Consider the following 24,588-nt stretch of genomic DNA (forward strand, 5'->3'; position numbering starts at 1 on the left):
GAGCGAGTACCACAAGGGAGGGAAATCTAGTGCTTCATCGTTTTTTACACAATAATGGTATCATTAATGGAGAGCTCAGCTATAATGCCTTGCTTTTTTTTACACTAGCTCATTCACTTCATTCTACTCCATCTTAACTGAGAGTTATTTCAATTTTCATCTGGTTTATATATCGTCCGCTATGTTTCCTTCATAAATATCCTCTTCAATTTCATTAGTAATTTTATTTTATTTATTTATTAACTGAAAACCCGTCTACAAAAACTTGAAAAGGACGGAGCAAAATATAAGAAAAAAAGAAAAGAAAACTAAAGTACGAGATAAATAGCAAGAAAACCAATAAGATCAAATAAGAACGTCAATTACAAATAAATCAAGGATAAAATTGGAACAAAATCAAATAATGCAAAAGCAAATTCACACATACAACATCAACATATTCATACATAATTATATATATAAAAAAAATAAGAAAAAAAAGAAATAAAAAAAGAATAAAAAAAAATCAACAACAGACGAAGACAGATGATCTTGGTTAGTCCTTCCTTATAGTTCTGAAATGAGTTTAGTCATAATGATAAGAACTTGTTTAAATTTATTTTTTGATTCCGGAAATTCCAAAAAAATCAATAAGAATTTACAAATTCTAATTTACCCATAATTAAAACTACATAAAATTTCAAAAGCTAATTAGAATAATTAAAACTAATAAACTTTAAACCTGAATATTTTTTTATCTGTATACACTTTTCTGCTAAAAACTTGTCTTATGCCTTATCTTCTGCTTTTACCTTGAACTGTATCTTCGATGTATTCATTACACTTCCAGGTTGACTATGAGCTAGTTCTAATATATAATATATAAGATAATAAATTATAATATATAAGATAATATCTTTTTTTTAGCTGGCAACCGGAAAGTAGATTCGCATTCGCAAGGTCGCGCCTACCTCCTCTCAAAGACACCACTGGTGCTGCGCCATCATATGCTGAAGCACAAGAAATTGAGGTTTATTCCAGGGCAAATGATCAAGAGGCATTTGGATGGTGGCGTGCCACCATTAAGGTAAGTTTGTTAATATATAAAAATCTGACTTTTTTATTTAGTTATCCTCTTCAGTCCCCTTTGGGGTGTTGTTGTCTAACCAAGTGACAGGGTGCCCCACTTGACTGGAAAGGGGATCCACTAAAAAAAAAAAATATCCAAGCGATTTTTGATGTATTTGTACTTATATGTTAAGGTGTACTTACATGTTGAGAGGCATTTTGAGGGGCATCTTAAACTAAATCAACAGGCTCTATTTGTATCCAGTTTATCAAAAAGATGGATGTGCAATATTTTAAGAATAGCTGAGGGTATTAAGTTAAAACTTTCAGGAGATGTCGAGGGGGATGTTTTAAAGTGGTTGGAAGGCTACAAGTTTCCCTTTTATGTCCTCTTTAGCTACCTTCTAGGAACATTCGATTAAAATTGTGAAATTGCCATATTGTTCCAAATAGTCTAAAAGTCAAATGCTCTTATTGAGCCTTCAAATAAATACAGAATTAGTTCTAAGGAAGGGGCAGGAGTGAAGTCTTATTTCTCAGTTTGGGCAATAAAAGGGCAGTAAAAGAGGGCAATGTAATTCTAGTCCAGACTATTTGACCCCATCATTTTTTTTACATTTTTTGGCTAGTGTCTATCAATGGGCATTTAGAAGTTCATGTCACTTCTTTGCTTGATGGACAGGCTAATACCCTTTGTCTCTTGCCACTTAATTATCAAACTGAATAAGTCAACTTTAGGATTTTTGAAGGCGTTTTCTTCACTAGCTGTTGGAGCAGAGGGTAGCTTCTGAAACAAACCCATTGCAAGTAAGACACTGATAGAAGTTGTAAATAAATAATTCACTGGTGCATAGCAGGATGGAGGCTACTTGACTTATCCACCTTACATAAAAAGCGAACTTCTCAGCTGCCAATAATGGCTCATTTAACCCATAAACTTGACTCAAACAGGCAGTGTTCTGTGGTTCCATACGAACTCCTGCTTAATCAACACATGGGCAAGAAGGATGTTGAACATGTGTGATTAAGGATTTATAAAGAAGAATGCTGGATATTTTTGCATTTTGTATTTGGCCTGATCCTATGGTAAGGATGGGTCTTTTTAGAATTGGGAGTGCATATTATTGTTATTATTTAAGTTTATGCTAAAAACTTCCATATTTTAATTTTTGGAAAATAGAGTTGCACACGTTTGTAAATATCTCCCTGTTTTACTTGCAGATGATCCGTGGTGAATTCTTTGTTGTGGAGTACATTGGCTGGGAAGTTGGTTATACTGAAATTACACCAGTGGATAGAATCCGTGTACCAAATCCCAACCCCCCTTTAACAAAGGATGTTTTTGTTAAGTTTGAAGTTTCAGTACCCATGGATTTGAGAGATTAGTAAGTATTTTACTTTACTATCCTTTATCTTCTCATAACATTAGTAAATGATCGATATTCAGCAAGGTGGTGTAACCCTAAAAAGGGTTGGGCGTATCTGCATTCTATAACCTACCAACTATATTTCCACAAATTCAGAAATTATTATTGAAAGAGACAGTGCCCTTCAAGAAGGAATAATAAATTATGGGATTTTTTCAAAATTCATCAGACTGAAGCCATAAATATATCCAGAAACCATACGGGCTATGCATGCTATGTATGCGGGCTATGTACGGGCTATGCATGGTGTTAAAAAGAAAACGAAGAAAAGATTAAGTGAAAGAAAAAGACGAAGCAAGTATATATATATATATATAAAAAATCTAATTTTTGAAGTAAAATGTGGCAAATAGAACAGTACTTCAAATGTCATTCTGCCTTTTATATATATTTTTTTTCATTCCCTTGTTTTTGATCACCGAGGTAGGCTAAGTTAAAGTCTTTCCTGAAATATCCAACTTGTGTTTTTATTTTTCTCACTTATATTCTTTTTTTTTCGAACATCAGGTATAGCCAGTGTGGTCTCAGGATGTATTTATGGTGAAGAGTCCTTATAAATTACGACATGTAATTATTCAAACAGGTAATAATTTACTTCGGTTTTATTTAGAGTGACAAGACGATTGAATTTATGTTCTAACTTCGTTATCCCCAACGTGGAGCGCAGACCCTATCGGTGGGACATGGTAATATTTTGTTGGGTCATGGGCTCCCTTTGGCTTACAATAGTTTAGAGCCTTAATCTTCAAAAAAAGACGTCATATGTAGCGTCACATTCAAATACATTTACAGAGCAAAAAAGATACATGATAGTATTACAATGACGTTATACATTGCATAAAAGGTGTTGTATTCAGACAATATTTTTCATTACATACAAAGTTAATAATCTTCCTTCATATGAATACATGTAAAATTTTGAATATCACGAGGGGGGCGTCTGTATTTTTAAAATCTGTAGGTGGGGCAAGGTGGGTGGAACATATGATCCAGACAAGGTGGCCAGGGCAAGGCGGGTGGACCATAGAACATATGAAATCCATAGGTGGGGCACTGTGCTAACCTTGCTCCCTTCTTTCCAAAAACGGTGGACAAAGGGAGGAAAGTTCAAATGTAGTATAGTAGGCTTTAATATATTTAAAAGTATATCTTAGACTGTCTACTTTGAGTCACAGTATTGTAAGAGCTCTATGGCTGTATGTTAAACTGTCGTATAAAAAGTGATAATGAAAGTGTAATGGCCTCATGATAAGTATATTTACTGACATTGTGTCTAAATTATTTTTGGTTTCTTAGAGATTATCAGAAGCATAGAGCTTTTGTTTTATGTAACTGTATGAAATCTCTCTGGATCTTTGTTGAATTATTTTATACGACAAGCCTATGGCTTCCTCCTTTATTGAATAAAATAAATAAATAAAAAAAATATTTAAGATTCTGTTATTTAATATTTAACCTCTTTAATAATTTAAAATTGGTTCACTTTTATCTGACTGTGATGGTAAGAAACAGCATTAAGTTCACTATTTACGGGGTCTGAGCAACATGAAGTGTTGCCACAGATTTTGATTGGACTTTCAAACAAAATAGTTGCGGGAGCTACACTAAGTGATGTGATCAGTAATATAAATATACTGATCTAAAATATTTTTACTGAAATCGTGTGAAAATTATTTTGGCTATTTCGAGATTATCAGATGCAAAAAGCTCTTGTCCCATGTAACTATATGAAATTTTACAAAGTCTTGTTGAAAAAAATTAAGCTTCCTATTATTTAATATATAACCTTTTTATAGTCTAAGCTTAAATTTAGTTTTATCTGACGTGTGATGGCAATAAACAGACTGAAATTCACTATTTGTTGTGGTATGGGCAACATGAAGTGTTGCAGCAAGTGATGATTGGATTTGCAAATAAAATTGTTGCGGGAGCAACACTTAGACTTTTTTTTTCTTTGCCATCAAATGTTGTTTCAACTGTGTAGTTATCAACTCATCGTAATTTTTAAAGTGGTATGTCCTAAGAAGGATTTATTTCTTCAAGAAAAATTATGACACATTCCTGAAGATCTTAAAATACCCTGTTTCTGCTGAAAAACAGCGTTATTTTCTGTTTTCGGACAGTCCATTAAACTTTTTACTGTTTCGGCGTTTTTACTGTATACACTAGCGACTCGCCAATGATTTCTTGTTTTGTCTCTAAAGACCAAGCTTAGTATGTAGAACAAAGGAAAAGATAAAAGTTTTGAAAATACGAAAAAAGTATATTTTTTAGCCTAAACTTTTTCCATGCTCAATTTATACAAAGGAACCTCGATGTATCGAATCTCACGGGGGAAAAGAAAAATTCGTTTTATCGGGGATTTCGATATATCAAGCTGATTTTTTACAGACTTCAATATACGGTATAGGTTCACAATAGCTTCGATAAATCGTGAGAACCGAAAATCTACTTTTTATGTTATTTTACGTGTTCCAGGAGACGTAAATAAACAAAGACACATCAAACAATAAATATTTATGTTATAATTAAGACAATCATTTAAATTTTCCCATAACTTTTAACAAAACATAAATATATCTCTTCTTGAATATAGAAATATTTCAAATAAAATTCTGAATAAATATTTCATTGAAATATCTTGTATAAATATTTCAATAAACCTTTTCTAATGACTAATAAAATAAGGCTAGGTAATTCAAATAGAAATCAAGAATCTCTTGATTTTTTTTTTCAAGAATTTCTTTAAAAAAATTACTCTCTGAGTATAAGATATATAAGGTAAAAGAGTTAAAGAATGCGGCCGGACTTTACAGTCCATACCGGCGGTACTGATCTCTGTTTCATGACTCTTAGGCCCAAAAGTGAAGGGGGGGGGGGGGTTGAGGGCCATCCATCCTATGCTTTCGCACACCCTTCCTGTTCACCTCTCCCAGATTTCTCCAGGTACCCATTTTGAGCTGGGCGGACTCTGACTGAGTTTACAGAATCAAGTCACTTACACCCGTTCCAAACCAAATAACCAGCGACACCAAGACTCGAACCAGCGTCCTCACGAACAAGGATTTCAAGTCTAGTCTTTTGCTTGCACCTTTTCGATATATCAAGCTGATTTTTCCAAACCAAATAACCAGCGACACCAAGACTCGAACCAGTGTCCTCACGAACAAGGATGCGTGCTAACCACTCGACTAGGGCTGTACAGCCAATACTTCGAATAAAATAATGTGTTACTGTACAGCAATTTCATGTGTCAAATTAAGCTTATGTACGATCTATGTACGCCTACTAAATCTCTGTATTTTACTTATTGTGTAATATTAGTCCAAAACATTGCTACAAAAATAAACATTACTTTTAAAGAGTTCTAAAATGGTTTTCTACCTGTTCATGTAACTTGCAGTCATCAACCGATAGAGATTGATCGAATTACTAGGTCGTTGATAGATGTCTTGTTTTGAAGAAATTTCTTCAATGTGCAAAGCTTTTTAGTCAAAACTTCGATATCTAGAGGTGATTTGAAAGGTGTAAAACCATCAGATTTTGTCATAATGGGGGTTTGCCGCTGTTATTTAAAGATTGTAACTAATATTTTCTTAAATTTAGTTTTTTTTTTGTAAAATTCAAGTCCTACGAGCAGTACAAGATATCAACATACAATTTGAGAAGATTTTTCTGCTCTCCCCATCCCTACTAAAGCCTCCTAAGCTCCAAATTCTTGCGAAATTACATTGAGAAAGCCGAGAAAGGCTAGGTCTCCCGTGAATGGCAAAAACAGCACGGAAAACTTCGCAAGAAGAAAAGATGCAGAGAGACCACCTAAAATAGCGTTAATTGATTTGAGTAATATCAGGTCTTCTACTCCTACTGTAAACTTCATTTATTTTATAAACTATTTGACTTTTTTCTGCCCACTCTTACACAGAGAAAAAAAAACTTATAGCTGTACAGTAAGATTAGACCAAAGCATTTTTAGACCTAAGCATTACTTCAATATATAGAGGTGAAAATAATAGTGCAGTTAAGGGCGCATCCAAAGGGGAGGGACTACCGGGTTTGGATCCCTCCTCCTCTCGTTTATGCCCCTCCGACCTGTAAAAAAACAAAAATGCATATATATACAAATTTGATGAGTTTTGTAAAGATCTTGTTTGTAAACTCCCCCACCTAAAAAAATCCTGGATATATCCTTGAGTTTAGAGATAGGTAAATTCAAGGGGAAATGAAAAACCTTGATATATTGAAGTTCTTTTTATTGAGGTTGTGTTGTGCTATGAAATTTGTAGTAACTTTATGCTTATAAATGTCTCAAGTTAATTTTTTATTTTGGAATCTAACTTAAAATTATTGAAATTACACGCCTGGCTATTTACTTTACTTACTCACTTCATTTATCTTTTCAGTGCAAAGAGAGAAGGTGTACATAAGGAATTTCAACGTGCTATCGGTGCTGCCATCTGTAGATTTGTACCTGAAAGTGGCTCTCTTGTTTGCATAGTAAGTTTTGAACGAATTCATGTACTACCAGAAACAAACCTGTTTAGAAGCTAAACACCCTGTAAAAAGAAATTATGTTACTATCAACCAACAAAAAGAAAGATGAAGAAACAACGAAATAAAGAAAATAGTGTGGCTCAACCTCGCTCAATTTGGTATAACGCTTTGAAAAACCCCCCAAAAAGTCTCACAATTATCTTATCTCACTAAGACCCTCTGATAAGAAAACGAAATGGAAGATCACCCGAGGGGAAAAATCACAAAGAAATTATATATGACTAAAACATACAGGTTTGAATCTACTTTAAGTTGCTTAAGTATGTAAATCATTTAATTATGAGCTAAAAACGCACGCTGGACCTCCTTCTTGAGGTTTTGATGGAAATGAATTAAGAAAAAAAATCCATGAACCTGAGCTAGGAGCTACTGGTTAATTTCAAGGAAATTAATGGCCCTGTGTCAATTCTAAATTCTTGGTCAACCTTCTTAAGACTGTAGGCGGGCGTGCCATGTTTGCCTCTCATTCCAGGTAATCCAATGGTCCTATGTCAATTTTAAATTCTTGGTCAACCTTCCGGAGACTCCAGGCTGGCGTGCCTGTCTAAAAACTAACAAACAAGTATTTATCCAATAAGAGATTCATATTTGCTCCCGCCATTTACCCGTGCAGCCATTTAAACATTTGCCTCTCAATTACTTGGACTATCTGTCTTGGCGTTTTTTTCTACAATTAGCCATGTCTTGATGTCTACTGCAAAATACTTGATTTTCAATTCAATTTTAGCGAATTGAAGTTAGTTTTTCTTTATCAGAAAGAACCTTATCAAATCAGTTTTACGTTAGATTTTCCGATTGTGAAAGAAAGAAAAATCAGATTTTTCCGAACCCCTTTGGTGACAGCCCTGGAATTCGTCACGCTCCCATCTGATCTATTACTCCTTTTTGATTAAAGCCTCTGTGTGATATTCTACAGCTTCTATGTTTGTATTCGGACGATTGCTGGCTTTCTATGTTTTGTCGGTTTATTTGCGTTTTTATTTTTAATTTAGTCGTATTTTCTTTATATATTTGAGTTTCACTTATAAGCTTATTTAGTTAATTTCATTTAATTTATATAATATAGAGAATCTGTTAGTGATAAATTCAGTAAAAATTCTTTTATTTATTCATGCCCTGCTTATTTTTTGCACCTTTTCTCGGTCATTCTTACAATTAACTTTTTGCTGCTTTTGAGGTGTTAGATTCTGAAAATCTTGGCTTTATTTTCTATAAAAGTACATATCATAAATGCTGACAATTATTTAATTAATAAATAACTTTATACGAATGCCTTTTTTGGGGGGGAAGGGGGGTGTCTTAAGTTTTTTTTCTATCAACTATGTCTAGCTTTAATGAAACAAACTTTCATTAGCATGAATAATTGACCTGTAACTGTTTTTTTTTTTAATTCGGCAAAAGTTCTATACTTTATTCATGCGTTGCTTGTTTTTTGCACCAGTTTTTTTGGTCCATTATATAACTAACTTGTTGATTTTGGGGTGTTTATTCCTAACATTCTATTATTTTTTTCTTTATATAAACGATATACGATTTAATTCATCTTTATATAATTGATAAACGATTATATGTACGCATAATATTGAGATAAAGAAAGACAACGATCAACAATTGGGTTTTTGAAGGCCAAACAAAAATACTGAAGAAACAAAGTGAATATTTTGAGAGAACAACTGCCTCTCTTCTTCAGTGTGAACGAAATAGTAATTCGCGCTGAAGAAGAGGGGCGGTTGTTCTCCAGAAATATTCGCTTTGTGTGTTTATTCAGCATTTTCGTTTTGTCGATAAAGACCCCATTCTTGATCGTTTCCTTTCTTTATGGTATGGAAAGCCAATGTGGTTTTAAGAAATTATCTTCATAATGTTGAGTCATTTTATTTTTACGTACCTTAAATGTTGATGATGATTGTTGGTTTTGTTCAGTTTCTTTGCCTTTACTGCATTCAGTTACTGTTTTGTTTTACTGTTTGGCCAACACAGCAGTGCAGGCTCCTCCTTCGCCACAATCTTTTCTGATGAGTGTTTACTTAAAAAAATTATTTTGCATGAATTATTTTGGAGGGGTAATTTTTGGCCCCTCATATATCCCATATATCCCATTTGTTTAGATTTGTTATGAAAAAAATTAGTGTACATACAAATAGAAAGGACGATGTCCATAACACAGAATATGATGATACTGATGGAAAAAATGATGATGAATTTTTTTATGTTTTCTCTCGTTCCTGTTTGATCGTTTGCAAATTGCTTTTCTCCATAGATATGATACATATAGACGAGAAATATTTATAGATTTGTTATAGATACGATACATATAGACGAGAGATATTTATAGATTATGTAAGATTATTTAAGTGTTTGCTTATTTTTTAGTCTCGAGGCGATGGGTCTAAGAAAGTGGCTGAAATGTTGAAAGATTTGCATTTCAGAAGTCTAGGTCAAAAGGTATTACTATTGAAGAGAACTGAAGAGGTGGCCAAGCAATTAGAATCAACAAGAATTAGCTCAACAGCCGGGTAAGAATCTTATAATCTTTGTTTTTTGTTCCTTTCTCTCCATGGTTATTGGGACGTCCTAAGATTGTTATTTTTATTTCCTACCTTTTTTTTAAGCAGTTATTAAATATAGTTTTAAGTGGGTGGGTTCCAAAAATACAAGCTAGTATATGTTACTTCATGACAGAAATTCCCAATATGGGGTATGCCTACCCCCCAAGAGCGTTAGAAATGAATTTCTGACTGCAAATTTAGAGTGAATTTAAAACTTATAAAATTGCCCTGTATGGTATATTTGTATATATTAAGTAGTATTTGGGTAGCTTTCAACCTGAGTTTAAAAAACGGAATATTATTGGACGCACAGTTTTCTATTTGTGCATTTTTTGCTGTTTTTGTGCTGAGAAAGAGACATGGTGGGGGTGCCCTTTCATCGTAAATTCTTGTTTACGATGATTGTTTAAATTCATAATTCCATCGTTTAATTTATGATTCGTTATGTTTTATTGTTATTTTAAATTTTATATTTTTCCAACTTTTCATCATTCAATTTTAAATTCGTTGTTGTTCCTCTGTCAAATAAAAGGATTTGTCACTAAGTGAATGACTCAGTAAGTGCAAACCAATCCCACATCAGAGAAACTGCTGTTTTTTTTTTTTTTTTTTTTTTTTTTTTTTTTTTGCCCGATATATCCGTCGCAATACTATCCTCTAGACCTTTAAAAACGCTCAGTAATATAAACGGTTTGTAGAAAACACCAATTGTGTCTCGGGGCTAAAAGGCAGTCTGACTTAACAAAGCGTAACAGAACGTTAAAGTCTATTAAAGTAGAGATAATTAAAATTATTTTTTTTCTTATATAATTTTTCTATCATTTCTATTATTAAAATTTTCATTAAGTTGGAGTAAGTGCGGAACTAGTAAGTAAGTGTCGGTGGCTAAATATACAACAAAGAAAGCTACAATAAACGTGAACTTTGTCAAGGAATTGATGATAAAGTTATAATCTACAACAAACAACGAAGCTATGATCTATAACAACAAAGCTACAATCAACGTGAACTTTGTCAAGGTATTGATGACAAAGTTTTAATCTATTACAAACAACAAAGCTATGATCTACAACAAACAAGTCTACTATCAACGGAAACTTTATCGAGGAATTGACGACAAAGCTATAATCTACAACAAACAACAAAGCTATGATGTACAACAAATAAATCTACTATAAACGGGAACTTTATCGAGGAATTGACGACAAAGCTATAATCTACAACAACCAACAAAGCTATGATGTACAACAAATAAATCTACTATAAACGGGAACTTTATCGAGGAATTGACGTACGCCGACACTATCACGAAAGCCAATGTTCAGGAGTATTTTCTTAAAGCGGTTGCAGATAAATCGGTCGTGCACACAAACTTCTTGACTAATGTTCATAGTTCATAGTTTCATAGTTGACACAATATTAGTGTATATGCTGCCACTTTTTGACTGCTAATCTCAATTACTGAGCTCCGAAAGCTTCAACCATTTTTAATTTTCGTGTAATTTAGTAATTTACAAAGAATCTAAAGAGATTTGGGCGCATTTTAGTTCGCTTATTACGCCCAACGCATTTTTTTTTTTTTTCTAAATTTGCCCCTTTGTCCCACCACTTGTGCTTTTTTTTGGACTAAATACATTGTTAAGAATCAAATAAATTTTTATTTAATATGATGCCTTATTTACAATGTCTAAACGTTTTTATTATTCGTGCACCCTTCATTCTCCCCCTCTCTGCCGTAATTGATCTTTAGGGTTTTTCTTCATGTGCTAATAATATAGCGTAGACCATATTGTAGTAAAGTGAGTTTAAACTGTAATGTAAGGTTAGAAATGTTATAGTTGCCCACTCAGCTGTTACCAGCTGGTATATCGTAGGTTTGGGTTGGTACCTTATTACGCCCTAGGGGGTATAATTACGGTCCTAAGGTAAGTAAACTTTGGTAGCATGCTGGGGTTAATCGAGAGACTAAACTAACGTTGTAGAGAGGTTTTCGTATAATACAATAACTTTATTATGCATTCAAGGAGACAATGGTACAGCACTCGGTTTATAGGCATAATTATGTAGATGTTTTCGCATAATACAATAACTTTTATTATGCATTAGAGGAGGCAATGGTACAGCACTCGGTTTATAGGCGTAATTATGTAGAGAGGTTTTCGTATAATACAAAAAATTTTATTATGCATTCAAGGATACAATGGTACAGCACTCGGTTTATAGGCGTAATTATGTAGAGAGATTTTCGTATAATACAATAACTTTTATTATGCATTCAAGGAGACAATGGTACAGCTCTCGGTTTATAGGCGTAATTATGTAGAGAGGTTTTCGTATAATACAATAACTTTTATTATGCATTAGAGGAGACAATGGTACAGCACTCGGTTTATAAGCGTAATTATGTAGAGAGGTTTTCGTATAATACAATAACTTTTATTATGCATTCAAGGAGACAATGGTACAGCACTAGGTTTATAGGAGTAATTATGTAGAGATGTTTTCTTATAAAACAAGAACTTTTATTATGCATTCAAGGAGACAATGGTACAGCACTCGGTTTATAGGCGTAATTATGTAGAGAGGTTTTCGTACAATACAATAACTTTTATTATGCATTCAAAGAGACAATGGTACAGCACTCGGTTTATAGGCATAATTATGTAGAGGTTTTCGAATAATACAATAACTTTTATTATGCATTAGAGGAGACAATGGTACAGCACTCGGTTTATAGGCGTAATTATGTAGAGAGGTTATCGTATAATAAAATAACTTTTATTATGCATTCAAGGAGACAATGGTACAGCACTCGGTTTATAGGCGTAATTATGTAGAGAGGTTTTCGTATAATACGATAACTTTTATCATGCATTCAAGGAGACAATGGTACAGCACTCGGTTTATAGGCGTTATTATGTAGAGGTTTTCGCATAATACAATAACTATTATTATGCATTCAAGGAGACAATGGTACAGCACTCGGTTTATAGGCGTAATTATGTAGAGAGGTTTTCGTATAATACAATAACTTTTATTATGCAGTCAAGGAGACAATGGTACAGCACTCGGTTCATAGTCGTAATTATGTAGAGAGGTTTTCGTATAATTCAATAACTTTTATTATGCATTCAAGAAGACAATGGTACAGCACTCGGTTTATAGGCATAATTATGTAGAGGTTTTCGCATAATACAATAACTTTTATTATGCATTAGAGGAGACAATGGTACAGCACTCGGTTTATAGGCGTAATTATGCAGAGAGGTTTTCGTATAATACAATAACTTTTATTATGCATTCAAGGAGACAATGGTACAGCACTCGGTTTATAGGGGTAATTATGTAGAGAGGTTTTCGTATAATAAAATAACTTTTATTATGCATTCAAGGAGACAATGGTACAGCACTCTGTTTATAGGCGTAATTATGTAGAGAGGTTTTCGTATAATACAATAACTTTTATTATGCATTCAAGGAGACAATGGTACAGCACTCGGTTTATAGGCATAATTATGTAGATGTTTTCGCATAATACAATAACTTTTATTATGCATTAGAGGAGGCAATGGTACAGCACTCGGTTTATAGGCGTAATTATGTAGAGAGGTTTTCGCATAATACAATAACTTTTATTATGCATTCAAGGAGACAATGGTACAGCCCTCGGTTTATAGGCATAATTATGTAGAGGTTTTCGCATAATACTATAACTTTTATTATGCATTAGAGGAGACAGTGGTACAGCACTCGGTTTATAGGCGTAATTATGTAGAGAGGTTTTCTTATAATACAATAACTTTTATTATGCATTCAAGGAGACAATGGTACAGCACTCGGTTAATAGGCGTAATTATGTAGAGAGTTTTTCGTATAATACAATAAATTTTATTATGCATTCAAGGAGACAATGGTACATCACTCGGTTTATATGAGTAATTATGTAGAGAGGGTTTCTTACAATACAATAACTTTTATTATGCATTCAAGGAGACAATGGTACAGCACTCGGTTTATAGGCATAATTATGTAGAGGTTTTCGCATAATACAATAACTTTTATTATGCATTAGAGGAGACAGTGGTACAGCACTCGGTTTATAGGCGTAATTATGTAGAGAGGTTTTCGTATAATACAATAACTTTTATTATGCATTAGAGGAGACAATGGTACAGCACTCGGTTTATAAGCGTAATTATGTAGAGAGGTTTTCGTATAATACAATAACTTTTATTATGCATTCAAGGAGACAATGGTACATCACTCGGTTTATAGGCGTAATTATGTAGAGAGGTTTTCGTATAATACAATAACTTTTATTATGCATTCAAGGAGACAATGGTACAGCACTCGGTTTATAGGCGTAATTATGTAGAGAGGTTTTCGTACAATACAATAACTTTTATTATGCATTCAAAGAGACAATGGTACAGCACTCGGTTTATAGGCATAATTATGTAGAGGTTTTCGCATAATACAATAACTTTTATTATGCATTATAGGAGACAATCGTACAGCACTCGGTTTATAGGCGTAATTATGTAGAGAGGTTTTCGTATAATACAATAACTTTTATTATGCATTCAAGGAGACAATGGTACAGCACTCGGTTTATAGGCGTAATTATGTAGAGAGGTTTTCGTATAATACGATAACTTTTATCATGCATTCAAGGAGACAATGGTACAGCACTCGGTTTATAGGCTTAATTTTGTAGAGGTTTTCGCATAATACAATAACTTTTATTATGCATTAAGGGAGACAATGGTACAGCACTCGGCTTATAGGCATAATTATGTAGAGAGGTTTTCGTATAATACAATAACTTTTATTATGCAGTCAAGGAGACAATGGTACAGCACTCGGTTCATAGGCGTAATTATGTAGAGAGGTTTTCGTATAATTCAATAACTTTTATTATGCATTCAAGAAGACAATGGTACAGCACTCGGTTTATAGGCATAATTATGTAGAGGTTTTCGCATAAAAAAATAACTTTTATTATGCATTAGAGGAGACAATGGTACAGCACTCGGTTTATAGGCGTAATTATGTAGAGAGGTTTTCGTGTAATACAATAACTTTTATTATGCATTCAAGGAGACAATGGTACAGCACTCGGTTTATAGGTGTAATTATTTAGAGAGGTTTTCGTATAATACAATAACTTTTATTATGCATTCAAGGAGACAATGGTACAGCACTCGGTTTATAGGCGTAATTATGTAGAGAGGTTTTCGTATAATACAATAACTTTTATTATGCATTCAAGGAGACAATGGTACAGCACTCGGTTTATAGGCATAATTATGTAGATGTTTTCGCATAATACAATAACTTTTATTATGCATTAGAGGAGGCAATGGTACAGCACTCGGTTTATAGGCGTAATTATGTAGAGAGGTTTTCGCATAATACAATAACTTTTATTATGCATTCAAGGAGACAATGGTACAGCACTCGGTTTATAGGCGTAATTATGTAGAGGGTTTCGCATAATACTATAACTTTTATTATGCATTAGAGGAGACAATGGTACAGCACTCTGTTTATAGGCGTAATTATGTTGAGATGTTTTCGTATAATACAATAACTTTTATTATGCTTTAAAGGAGACAATGGTACAGCACTCGGTTAAGAGGCGTAATTATGTAGAGAGTTTTTCGTATAATACAATAACTTTTATTATGCATTCAAGGAGACAATGGTACAGCACTCGGTTTATAGGCGTAATTATGTAGAGAGGTTTTCGTAAAATACAATTACTTTTATTATGCATTCAAGAAGACAATGGTACAGCACTCGGTTTATAGGCGTAATTATGTAGAGGTTTTCGCATAATACAATAACTTTTATTATGCATTAGAGGAGACAGTGGTACAGCACTCGGTTTATAGGCGTAATTATGTAGAGAGGTTTTCGAATAATACAAAAACTTTTATTATGCATTCAAGGAGACAATGGTACAGCACTCGGTTTATAGGCGTAATTATGTAGAGAGTTTTTCATATAATACAATAACTTTTATTATTCATTCAAGGAGACAATGGTACAGCACTCGGTTTAGAGGAGTAATTATGTAGATGTTTTTGTATAATACAATATCTTTTATTATGCATTCAAGGAGACAATGGTACAGCACTCGGTTTATAGGCGTAATTATGTAGAGGTTTTCGCATAATACAATAACTTTTATTATGCATTAGAGGAGACAGTGGTACAGCACTCGGTTTATAGGCGTAATTATGTAGAGAGGTTTTCGTATAATACAATAACTTTTATTATGCATTCAAGGAGACAATGGTACAGCACTCGGTTTATAGGCGTAATTATGTAGAGAGGTTTTCGTATAATACAATATCTTTTATTATGCATTCAATGAGACAATGGTACAGAACTCGGTTTATAGGCGTAATTATGTAGAGGTTTTCGTATAATACAATAACTTTTATTATGCATTCAAGGAGACAATGGTACAGCACTCGGTTTATAGGCATAATTATGTAGAGGTTTTCGCATAATACAATAACTTTTATTATGCATTAGAGGAGACAATGGTACAGCACTCGGTTTATAGGCGTAATTATGTAGAGAAGTTTTCGTATAATACAATAACTTTTATTATGCATTCCATGAGACAATCGTACAGCACTCGGTTAATAGGCGTAATTATGTAGAGAGGTTTTCGTATAATAAAATAACTTTTATTATGCATTAAAGGAGACAATGGTACAGCACTCGTTTTATCGGCCTAATTATGTAGAGAGTTTTTCGTACAATTCAATAACTTTTATTATGCATTCTAGGAGACAATGGTCCAGCACTCGGTTTATAGGCGTAATTATGTAGAGAAGTTTTCGTATTATACAATAACTTTTATTATGCATTAAATGAGACAATGGTACAGCACTCGGTTTATAGGCGTAATTATGTAGAGAGGTTTTCGTATAAAACAAAAACTTTTATTATGCATTCAAGGAGATAATGGTACAGCACTCGGTTTAGAGGCGTAATTATGTAGAGAGGTTTTCGTATAATGCAATAACTTTTATTATGCATTCAAGGAGACAATGGTACAGCACTCGGTTTAGAGGCGTAATTATTTAGAGGTTTTCGTATAATACAATAACTTTTATTATGCATTCAAGGAGACAATGGTACAGCACTCGGTTTATAGGCATAATTATGTAGAGGTTTTCGAATAAAACAATAACTTTTATTATACATTAGAGGTGACAGTGGTACAGCACTCGGTTTATAGGCGTAATTATGTAGAGAGGTTTTCGTATAATATAATAACTTTTATTATGCATTCAAGGAGACAATGGTACAGCACTCGGTTTATAGGCGTAATTATGTAGAGAGGTTTTTGTATAATACAATAACTTTTATTATGCATTAGAGGAGACACTGGTACAGCACTCGGTTTATAAGCGTAATTATGTAGAGAGGTTTTCGTATAATACAATAACTTTTATTATGCATTCAATGAGACAATGGTACAGCACTCGGTTTATAGGCGTAATTATGTAGAGAAGTTTTCGTATAATACAATAACTTTTATTATGCATTCAAGGAGACAATGGTACAGCACTCGGTTTATAGGCGTAATTATGTAGAGAGGTTTTATTATAATACAAAAACTTTTATTATGCATTCAAGGAGACAATGGTACAGCACTCGGTTTATAGGCATAAGTATGTAGAGTTTTTAGCATAATACAATAACTTTTATTATGCATTAGAGGAGACAATGGTACAGCACTCGGTTTATAGGCGTAATTATGTAGAGAGGTTTTCGTATAATACAATAACTTTTATTATGCATTCAAGGAGACAATGGTACAGCACTCGGTTTATAGGCGTAATTATGTAGAGAGGTTTTCGTACAATACAATAACTTTTATTATTCATTCAAGGAGACAATGGTACAGCACTCGGTTTATATGCCTAATTATGTAGAGAGGTTTTCGTATAATACAATAACTTATTATGCATTCAAGGAGACAATGGTACAGCACTCGGTTTATAGGCGTAATTATGTAGAGAGGTTTTCGTATAATACAATAACTTTTATTATGCATTCAAGGAGACAATGGTACAGCACTCGGTTTATAAGCCTAATTATGTAGAGAGGTTTTCGTATAATAAAATAACTTTTATTATGCATTCAAGGAGACAATGGTACAGCACTCGGTTATAGGCGTAATTATGTAGAGAGGTTTTCGTGTAATACAATAACTTTTATTATGCATTCAATGAGACAATGGAACAGCACTCGGTTTATAGGTGTAATTATGTAGAGAGGTTTTCGTATAATACAATAACTTGTATTATGCATTCAAGGAGACAATGGTACAGCACTCGGTTTATAGGCATAATTATTTAGAGGTTTTAGCATAATACAATAACTTTTATTGTGCATTATAGGAGACAATGGTAAAGCACTCAGTTTATAGGCGTAATTATGTAGAGAGGTTTTCGTATAATACAATAACTTTTATTGTGCATTCAAGGAGACAATGGTACAGCACTCGGTTTATAGGCGTAATTATGTAGAGAGGTTTTCGTATAATACAATAACTTTTATTATGCATTCAAGGAGATAATGGTACAGCACTCGGTTTATAGGCGTAATTTTGTAGAGAGGTTTTCGCATAATACAATAACTTTTATTAAGCATTAGAGGAGACAATGGTAAAGCACTCAGTTTATAGGCGTAATTATGTAGAGAGGTTTTCTTACAATTCAATAACTTTTATTATGCATTCAAAAAGACAATGGTACAGCACTCGGTTTATAGGCATAATGATGTAGAGGTTTTAGCATAATAAAATAACTTTTATTATGCATTAGAGGAGACAATGGTACAGCACTCTGTTTATAGGCGTAATTATGTAGAGAGGTTTTCGTATAATACAATAACTTTTATTATGCATTCAATGAGACAATGGTACAGCACTCTGTTTATAGGCGTAATTATGTAGAGAGGTTTTCGTATAATACAATAACTTTTATTATGCATTCAAGGAGACAATGGTACAGCACTCGGTTTATAGGCCATTATGTAGAGAGGTTTTCGTATAATACAATAACTTTTATTATGCATTCAAGGAGACAATGGTACAGCACTCGGTTTATAGGCGTAATTATGTAGAGAGGTTTTCGTATTATACAATAACTTTTATTATGCATTCAATGAGACACTGGTACAGCACTCGGTTTATAGGCGTAATTATGTAGAGAGGTTTTCTTATAATACAATAACTTTTATTATGCATTCAAGGAGATACTGGTACAGCACTCGGTTTATAGGCGTAATTATGTAGAGGTTTTCGTATAATTCAATAACTTTTATTATGCATTCAAGGAGACAATGGTACAGCACTCGGTTTAGAGGCGTAATTATGTAGAGGTTTTCGTATAATACAATAACTTTTATTATGCATTCAAGGAGACAATGGTACAGCACTCGGTTTATAGGCATAATTATGTAGAGGTTTTCGCATAATACAATAACTTTTATTATGCATTATAGGTGACAGTGGTACAGCACTCGGTTTATAGGCGTAATTATGTAGAGAGGTTTTCGTATAATATAATAACTTTTATAATGCATTCAAGGAGACAATGGTACAGCACTCGGTTTATAGGCGTAATTATATAGAGAGGTTTTCGTATAATACAATAACTTTTATTATGCATTCAAGGAGACAATGGTACAGCACTCGGTTTATAGGCGTAATTATGTAGAGAGGTTTTCGTATAATACAATAACTTTTATTATGCATTCGAGGAGACACTGGTACAGCACTCGGTTTATAGGAGTAATTATTTAGAGATGTTTTAGTATAATACAATAACTTTTATTATGCATTCAAGGAGACAATGGTACAGCACTCGGTTTATATGCGTAATTATGTAGAGAGTTTTTCGTATAATACAATAACTTTTATCATGCATTCAAGGAGAAAATGCTACAGCACTCGGTTTATAGGCGTAATTATGTAGAGAGGTTTTTGTATAATACAATAACTTTTATTATGCATTAGAGGAGACAATGGTACAGCACTCGGTTTATAAGCGTAATTATGTAGAGAGGTTTTCTTATAATACAATAACTTTTATTATGCATTCAAGGAGACAATGGTACAGCACTCGGTTTATATGCGTAATTATGTAGAGATGTTTTAGTATAATACAATAACTTTTATTATGCATTCCAGGAGACAATGGTACAGCACTCGGTTTATAGGCGTAATTTTTTAGAGAGGTTTTCTTATAAAAAAATAACTTTTATTATGCATTCAAGGAGACAATGGTACAGCACTCGGTTTATAGGCCTAATTATGTAGAGAGGTTTTCGTATAATACAATAACTTTTATTATGCATTCAAGGAGACAATGGTACAGCACTCGGTTAATAGGCGTAATTATGTAGAGAGGTTTTCGTATAATACAATAACTTTTATTATGCATTCAAGGAGACAATGGTACAGCACTCGGTTTATAGGCGTAATTATGTAGAGAGGTTTTCGTACAATACAATAACTTTTATTATGCATTCAAAGAGACAATGGTACAGCACTCGGTTTATAGGCATAATTATGTAGAGGTTTTCGCATAAAACAATAACTTTTATTATGCATTAGAGGAGACAATCGTACAGCACTCGGTTTATATGCGTAATTATGTAGAGAGGTTTTCTTATAATACAATAACTTTTATTATGCATTCAAGGAGACAATTGTACAGCACTCGGTTTATAGGCCTAATTATGTAGAGAGGATTTCGTATAATACGATAACTTTTATCATGCATTCTAGGAGACAATGGTACAGCTCTCGGTTTATTGGCTTTATTATGTAGAGTTTTTCGCATAATATAATAACTTTTATTATGCATTAAAGGAGACAATGGTACAGCACTCGGTTTATAGGCGTAATTATGTAGAGAGGTTTTCGTATAATACAATAACTTTTATTATGCAGTCAAGGAGACAATGGTACAGCACTCGGTTCATAGGCGTAATTATGTAGAGAGGTTTTCTTATAATTCAATAACTTTTATTATGCATTCAAGAAGACAATGGTACAGCACTCGGTTTATAGGCATAATTATGTAGAGGTTTTCGCATAATACAATAACTTTTATTATGCATTAGAGGAGACAATGGTACAGCACTCGGTTTATAGGCGTAATTATGTAGAGAGGTTTTCGTATAATACAATAACTTTTATTATGCAGTCAAGGAGACAATGGTACAGCACTCGGTTTATAGGTGTATTTATGTAGAGAGGTTTTCGTATAATACAATAACTTTTATTATGCATTCAAGGAGACAATGGTACAGCACTCGGTTTAGAGGCGTAATTATGTAGAGAGGTTATCGTATAAAACGATAAATTTTATTAAGCAGTCAAGGAGACAATGGTACAGCACTCGGTTTAGAGGCATAATTATGTAGAGGTTTTCGCATAATACAATAACTTTTATTATGCATTAGAGGAGGCAATGGTACAGCACTCGGTTTATAGGCGTAATTATGTAGAGAGGTTTTCGCATAATACAATAACTTTTATTATGCATTCAAGGAGACAATGGTACAGCCCTCGGTTTATAGGCATAATTATGTAGAGGTTTTCGCATAATACTATAACTTTTATTATGCATTATAGGAGACATTGGTACAGCACTCGGTTTATAGGCGTAATTATGTAGAGAGGTTTTCGTATAATACAATAACTTTTATTATGCATTCAAGGAGACAATGGTACAGCACTCGGTTTATAGGCGTAATTATTTAGAGAGGTTTTCGTATAATACAATAACTTTTATTATGCATTCAAGGAGACAATGGTACAGCACTCGGTTTATAGGAGTAATTATGTAGAGAGGTTTTCGTATAATACAATAACTTTTATTATGCATTCAAGGAGACAATGGTACAGCACTCGGTTTATAGGCATAATTATGTAGAGGTTTTCGCATAAAAAAATAACTATTATTATGCATTAGAGGAGACAATGGTACAGCACTCGGTTTATAGTCGTAATTATGTAGAGAGGTTTTCGTATAATACAATAACTTTTATTATGCATTCAAGGAGACAATGGTACAGCACTCGGTTTATAGGCGTAATTATGTAGAGAGTTTTTCATATAATACAATAACTTTTATTATTCATTCAAGGAGACAGTGGTACAGCACTCGGTTTAGAGGCGTAATTATGTAGATGTTTTTGTATAATAAAATATCTTTTATTATGAATTCAAGGAGACAATGGTACAGCACTCGGTTTATAGGCGTAATTATGTAGAGGTTTTCTCATAATACAATAACTTTTATTATGAATTAGAGGAGACACTGGTACAGCACTCGGTTTATTGGGGTAATTATGTAGAGAGGTTTTCGTATAATACAATAACTTTTATTATTCATTCAAGGAGACAATGGTACAGCACTCGGTTTATAGGCGTAATTATGTAGAGAGGTTTTCGTATAATAAAATAACTTTTATTATGCATTAAAGGAGACAATTGTACAGAACTCGGTTTATAGGCTTAATTATGTAGAGGTTTTCTTATAAAACAATAACTTTTATTATGCATTCAAGAAGACACTGGTACAGCACTCGGTTTATAGGCATATTTATTTAGAGGTTTTCGCATAATACAATAACTTTTATTATGCATTAGAGGAGACAATGGTACAGCACTCTGTTTATAGGCGTAATTATGTAGAGAGGTTTTCGTATAATAAAATAACTTTTATTATGCATTCAAGGAGACAATGGTACAGCACTCGGTTTATAGGCGTAATTATGTAGAGAGGTTTTCGTATAATACAATAACTTTTATTATGCATTCAAGTAGAAAATGGTACATCACTCGGTTTATAGGCGTAATTATGTAGAGATTTTTAATTAATATTAAAAAAATTTTAATATGCATTCAAGGAGACAATGGTACAGCACTCGGTTTATAGGCGTAATTATGTAGAGAAGTTTTCGTATTATACAATAAGTTTTATTATTCATTAAATGAGACAATGGTACAGCACTCGGTTTATAGGCGTAATTATGTAGAGAGGTTTAAGTATAAAACAATAACTTTTATTATGCATTCAAGGAGATAATGGTACAGCACTCGGTTTATAGGCGTAATTATGTAGAGAGGTTTTCGTATAATTCAATAACTTTTATTATGCATTCAAGGAGACAATGGTACAGCACTCGGTTTAGAGGCGTAATTATGTAGAGGTTTTCGTATAATAAAAAAACTTTTATTATGCATTCAAGGAGACAATGGTACAGCACTCGGTTTATAGGCATAATTATGTAGAGGTTTTCGCATAATAAAATAACTTTTATTATGCATTAGAGGTGACAGTGGTACAGCACTCGGTTTATAGGCGTAATTATGTAGAGAGGTTTTCGTATAATATAATAACTTTTATTATGCATTCAAGGAGACAATGGTACAGCACTCGGTTTATAGGCGTAATTATATAGAGAGGTTTTCGTATAATACAATAACTTTTATTATGCATTCAAGGAGACAATGGTACAGCACTCGGTTTATAGGCGTAATTATGGAGAGAGGTTTTCGTATAATACAATAACTTATATTATGAATTCAAGGAGACAATGGTACAGCACTCGGTTTATAGGCGTAATTATTTAGAGAGGTTTTCGTATAATACAATAACTTTTATTATGCATTCAAGGAGACAATGGTACAGCACTCGGTTTATAGGCGTAAGTATGTAGAGAGGTTTTCGTATAATACAAAAACTTTTATTATGCATTCAAGGAGACAATGGTACAGCACTCGGTTTATAGGCGTAATTATGTAGAGAGGTTTTTGTATAATACAATAACTTTTATTATGCATTATAGGAGACAATGGTACAGCACTCGGTTTATAAGCGTAATTATGTAGATAGGTTTTCGTATAATACAATAACTTTTATTATGCATTCAAGGAGACAATGGTACAGCACTCGGTTTATAGGCGTAATTATGTAGAGATGTTTTAGTATAATAAAATAAATTTTATTATGCATTCTAGGAGAAAATTGTACAGCACTAGGTTTATAGGCGTAATTATGTAGAGAGGTTTTCTTATAATAAAATAAATTTTATTATGCATTCAAGGAGACAATGGTACAGCACTCGGTTTATAGGCATAATTATGTAGAGGTTTTCGCATAATACAATAACTTTTATTATGCATTATAGGAGACAATGGTAAAGCACTCGGTTTATAGTCGTAATTTTTTTGAGAGGTTTTCGCATAATACAATAACTTTTATTATGCATTCCAGGAGACATTGGTACAGCACTCGGTTTATAGGCCTAATTATGTAGAGAGGTTTTCGTATAATACAATAACTTTTATTATGCATTCAAGGAGACAATGGTACAGCACTCGGTTTATAGGCGTAATTATGTAGAGAGGTTTTCGTATAATACAATAACTTATTATGCATTCAAGGAGACAATGGTACAGCACTAGGTTTATAGGCGTAATTATGTAGAGAGGTTTTCGTATAATAAAATAACTTTTATTATGCATTCAAGGAGACAATGGTACAGCACTCGGTTTATAAGCCTAATTATGTAGAGAGGTTTTCGTATAATAAAATAACTTTTATTATGCATTCAAGGAGACATTGGTACAGCACTCGGTTATAGGCGTAATTATGTAGAGAGGTTTTCGTGTAATACAATAACTTTTATTATGCATTCAAGGAGACAATGGTACAGCACTCGGTTTATAGGTGTAATTATGTAGAGAGGTTTTCGTATAATACAATAACTTGTATTATGCATTCAAGGAGACAATGGTACAGCACTCGGTTTATAGGCATAATTATGTAGAGGTTTTAGCATAAAACAATAACTGTTATTATGCATTAGAGGAGACAATGGTAAAGCACTCAGTTTATAGGCGTAATTATGTAGAGAGGTTTTCGTATAATACAATAACTTTTATTTTGCATTCAAGG

The 24,588-nt window shown here is 33.0% G+C and overlaps 1 protein-coding gene across 1 annotated transcript in view; it reads left to right on the forward strand.

Moving 5' to 3' along the window:
* Positions 1–24,588, forward strand: part of Fmr1 (synaptic functional regulator FMR1) — an 85,935-nt gene that overhangs the window by 29,577 nt on the left and 31,770 nt on the right. The window contains exons 3-6 of the mRNA XM_089104366.1: positions 907–1,066; positions 2,269–2,432; positions 6,878–6,971; positions 9,402–9,544. Of these exons, the coding sequence (XP_088960492.1) occupies positions 907–1,066; positions 2,269–2,432; positions 6,878–6,971; positions 9,402–9,544 (561 nt within the window). The remainder of the gene's footprint in view (positions 1–906; positions 1,067–2,268; positions 2,433–6,877; positions 6,972–9,401; positions 9,545–24,588) is intronic.

Source organism: Artemia sp. Qi Xiang Cuo, chromosome 18, assembly GCF_049724085.1.
Source record: "Artemia sp. Qi Xiang Cuo chromosome 18, ASM4972408v1, whole genome shotgun sequence".
In the NCBI taxonomy this organism is placed as follows: Eukaryota; Metazoa; Arthropoda; class Branchiopoda; order Anostraca; family Artemiidae; genus Artemia; species Artemia sp. Qi Xiang Cuo.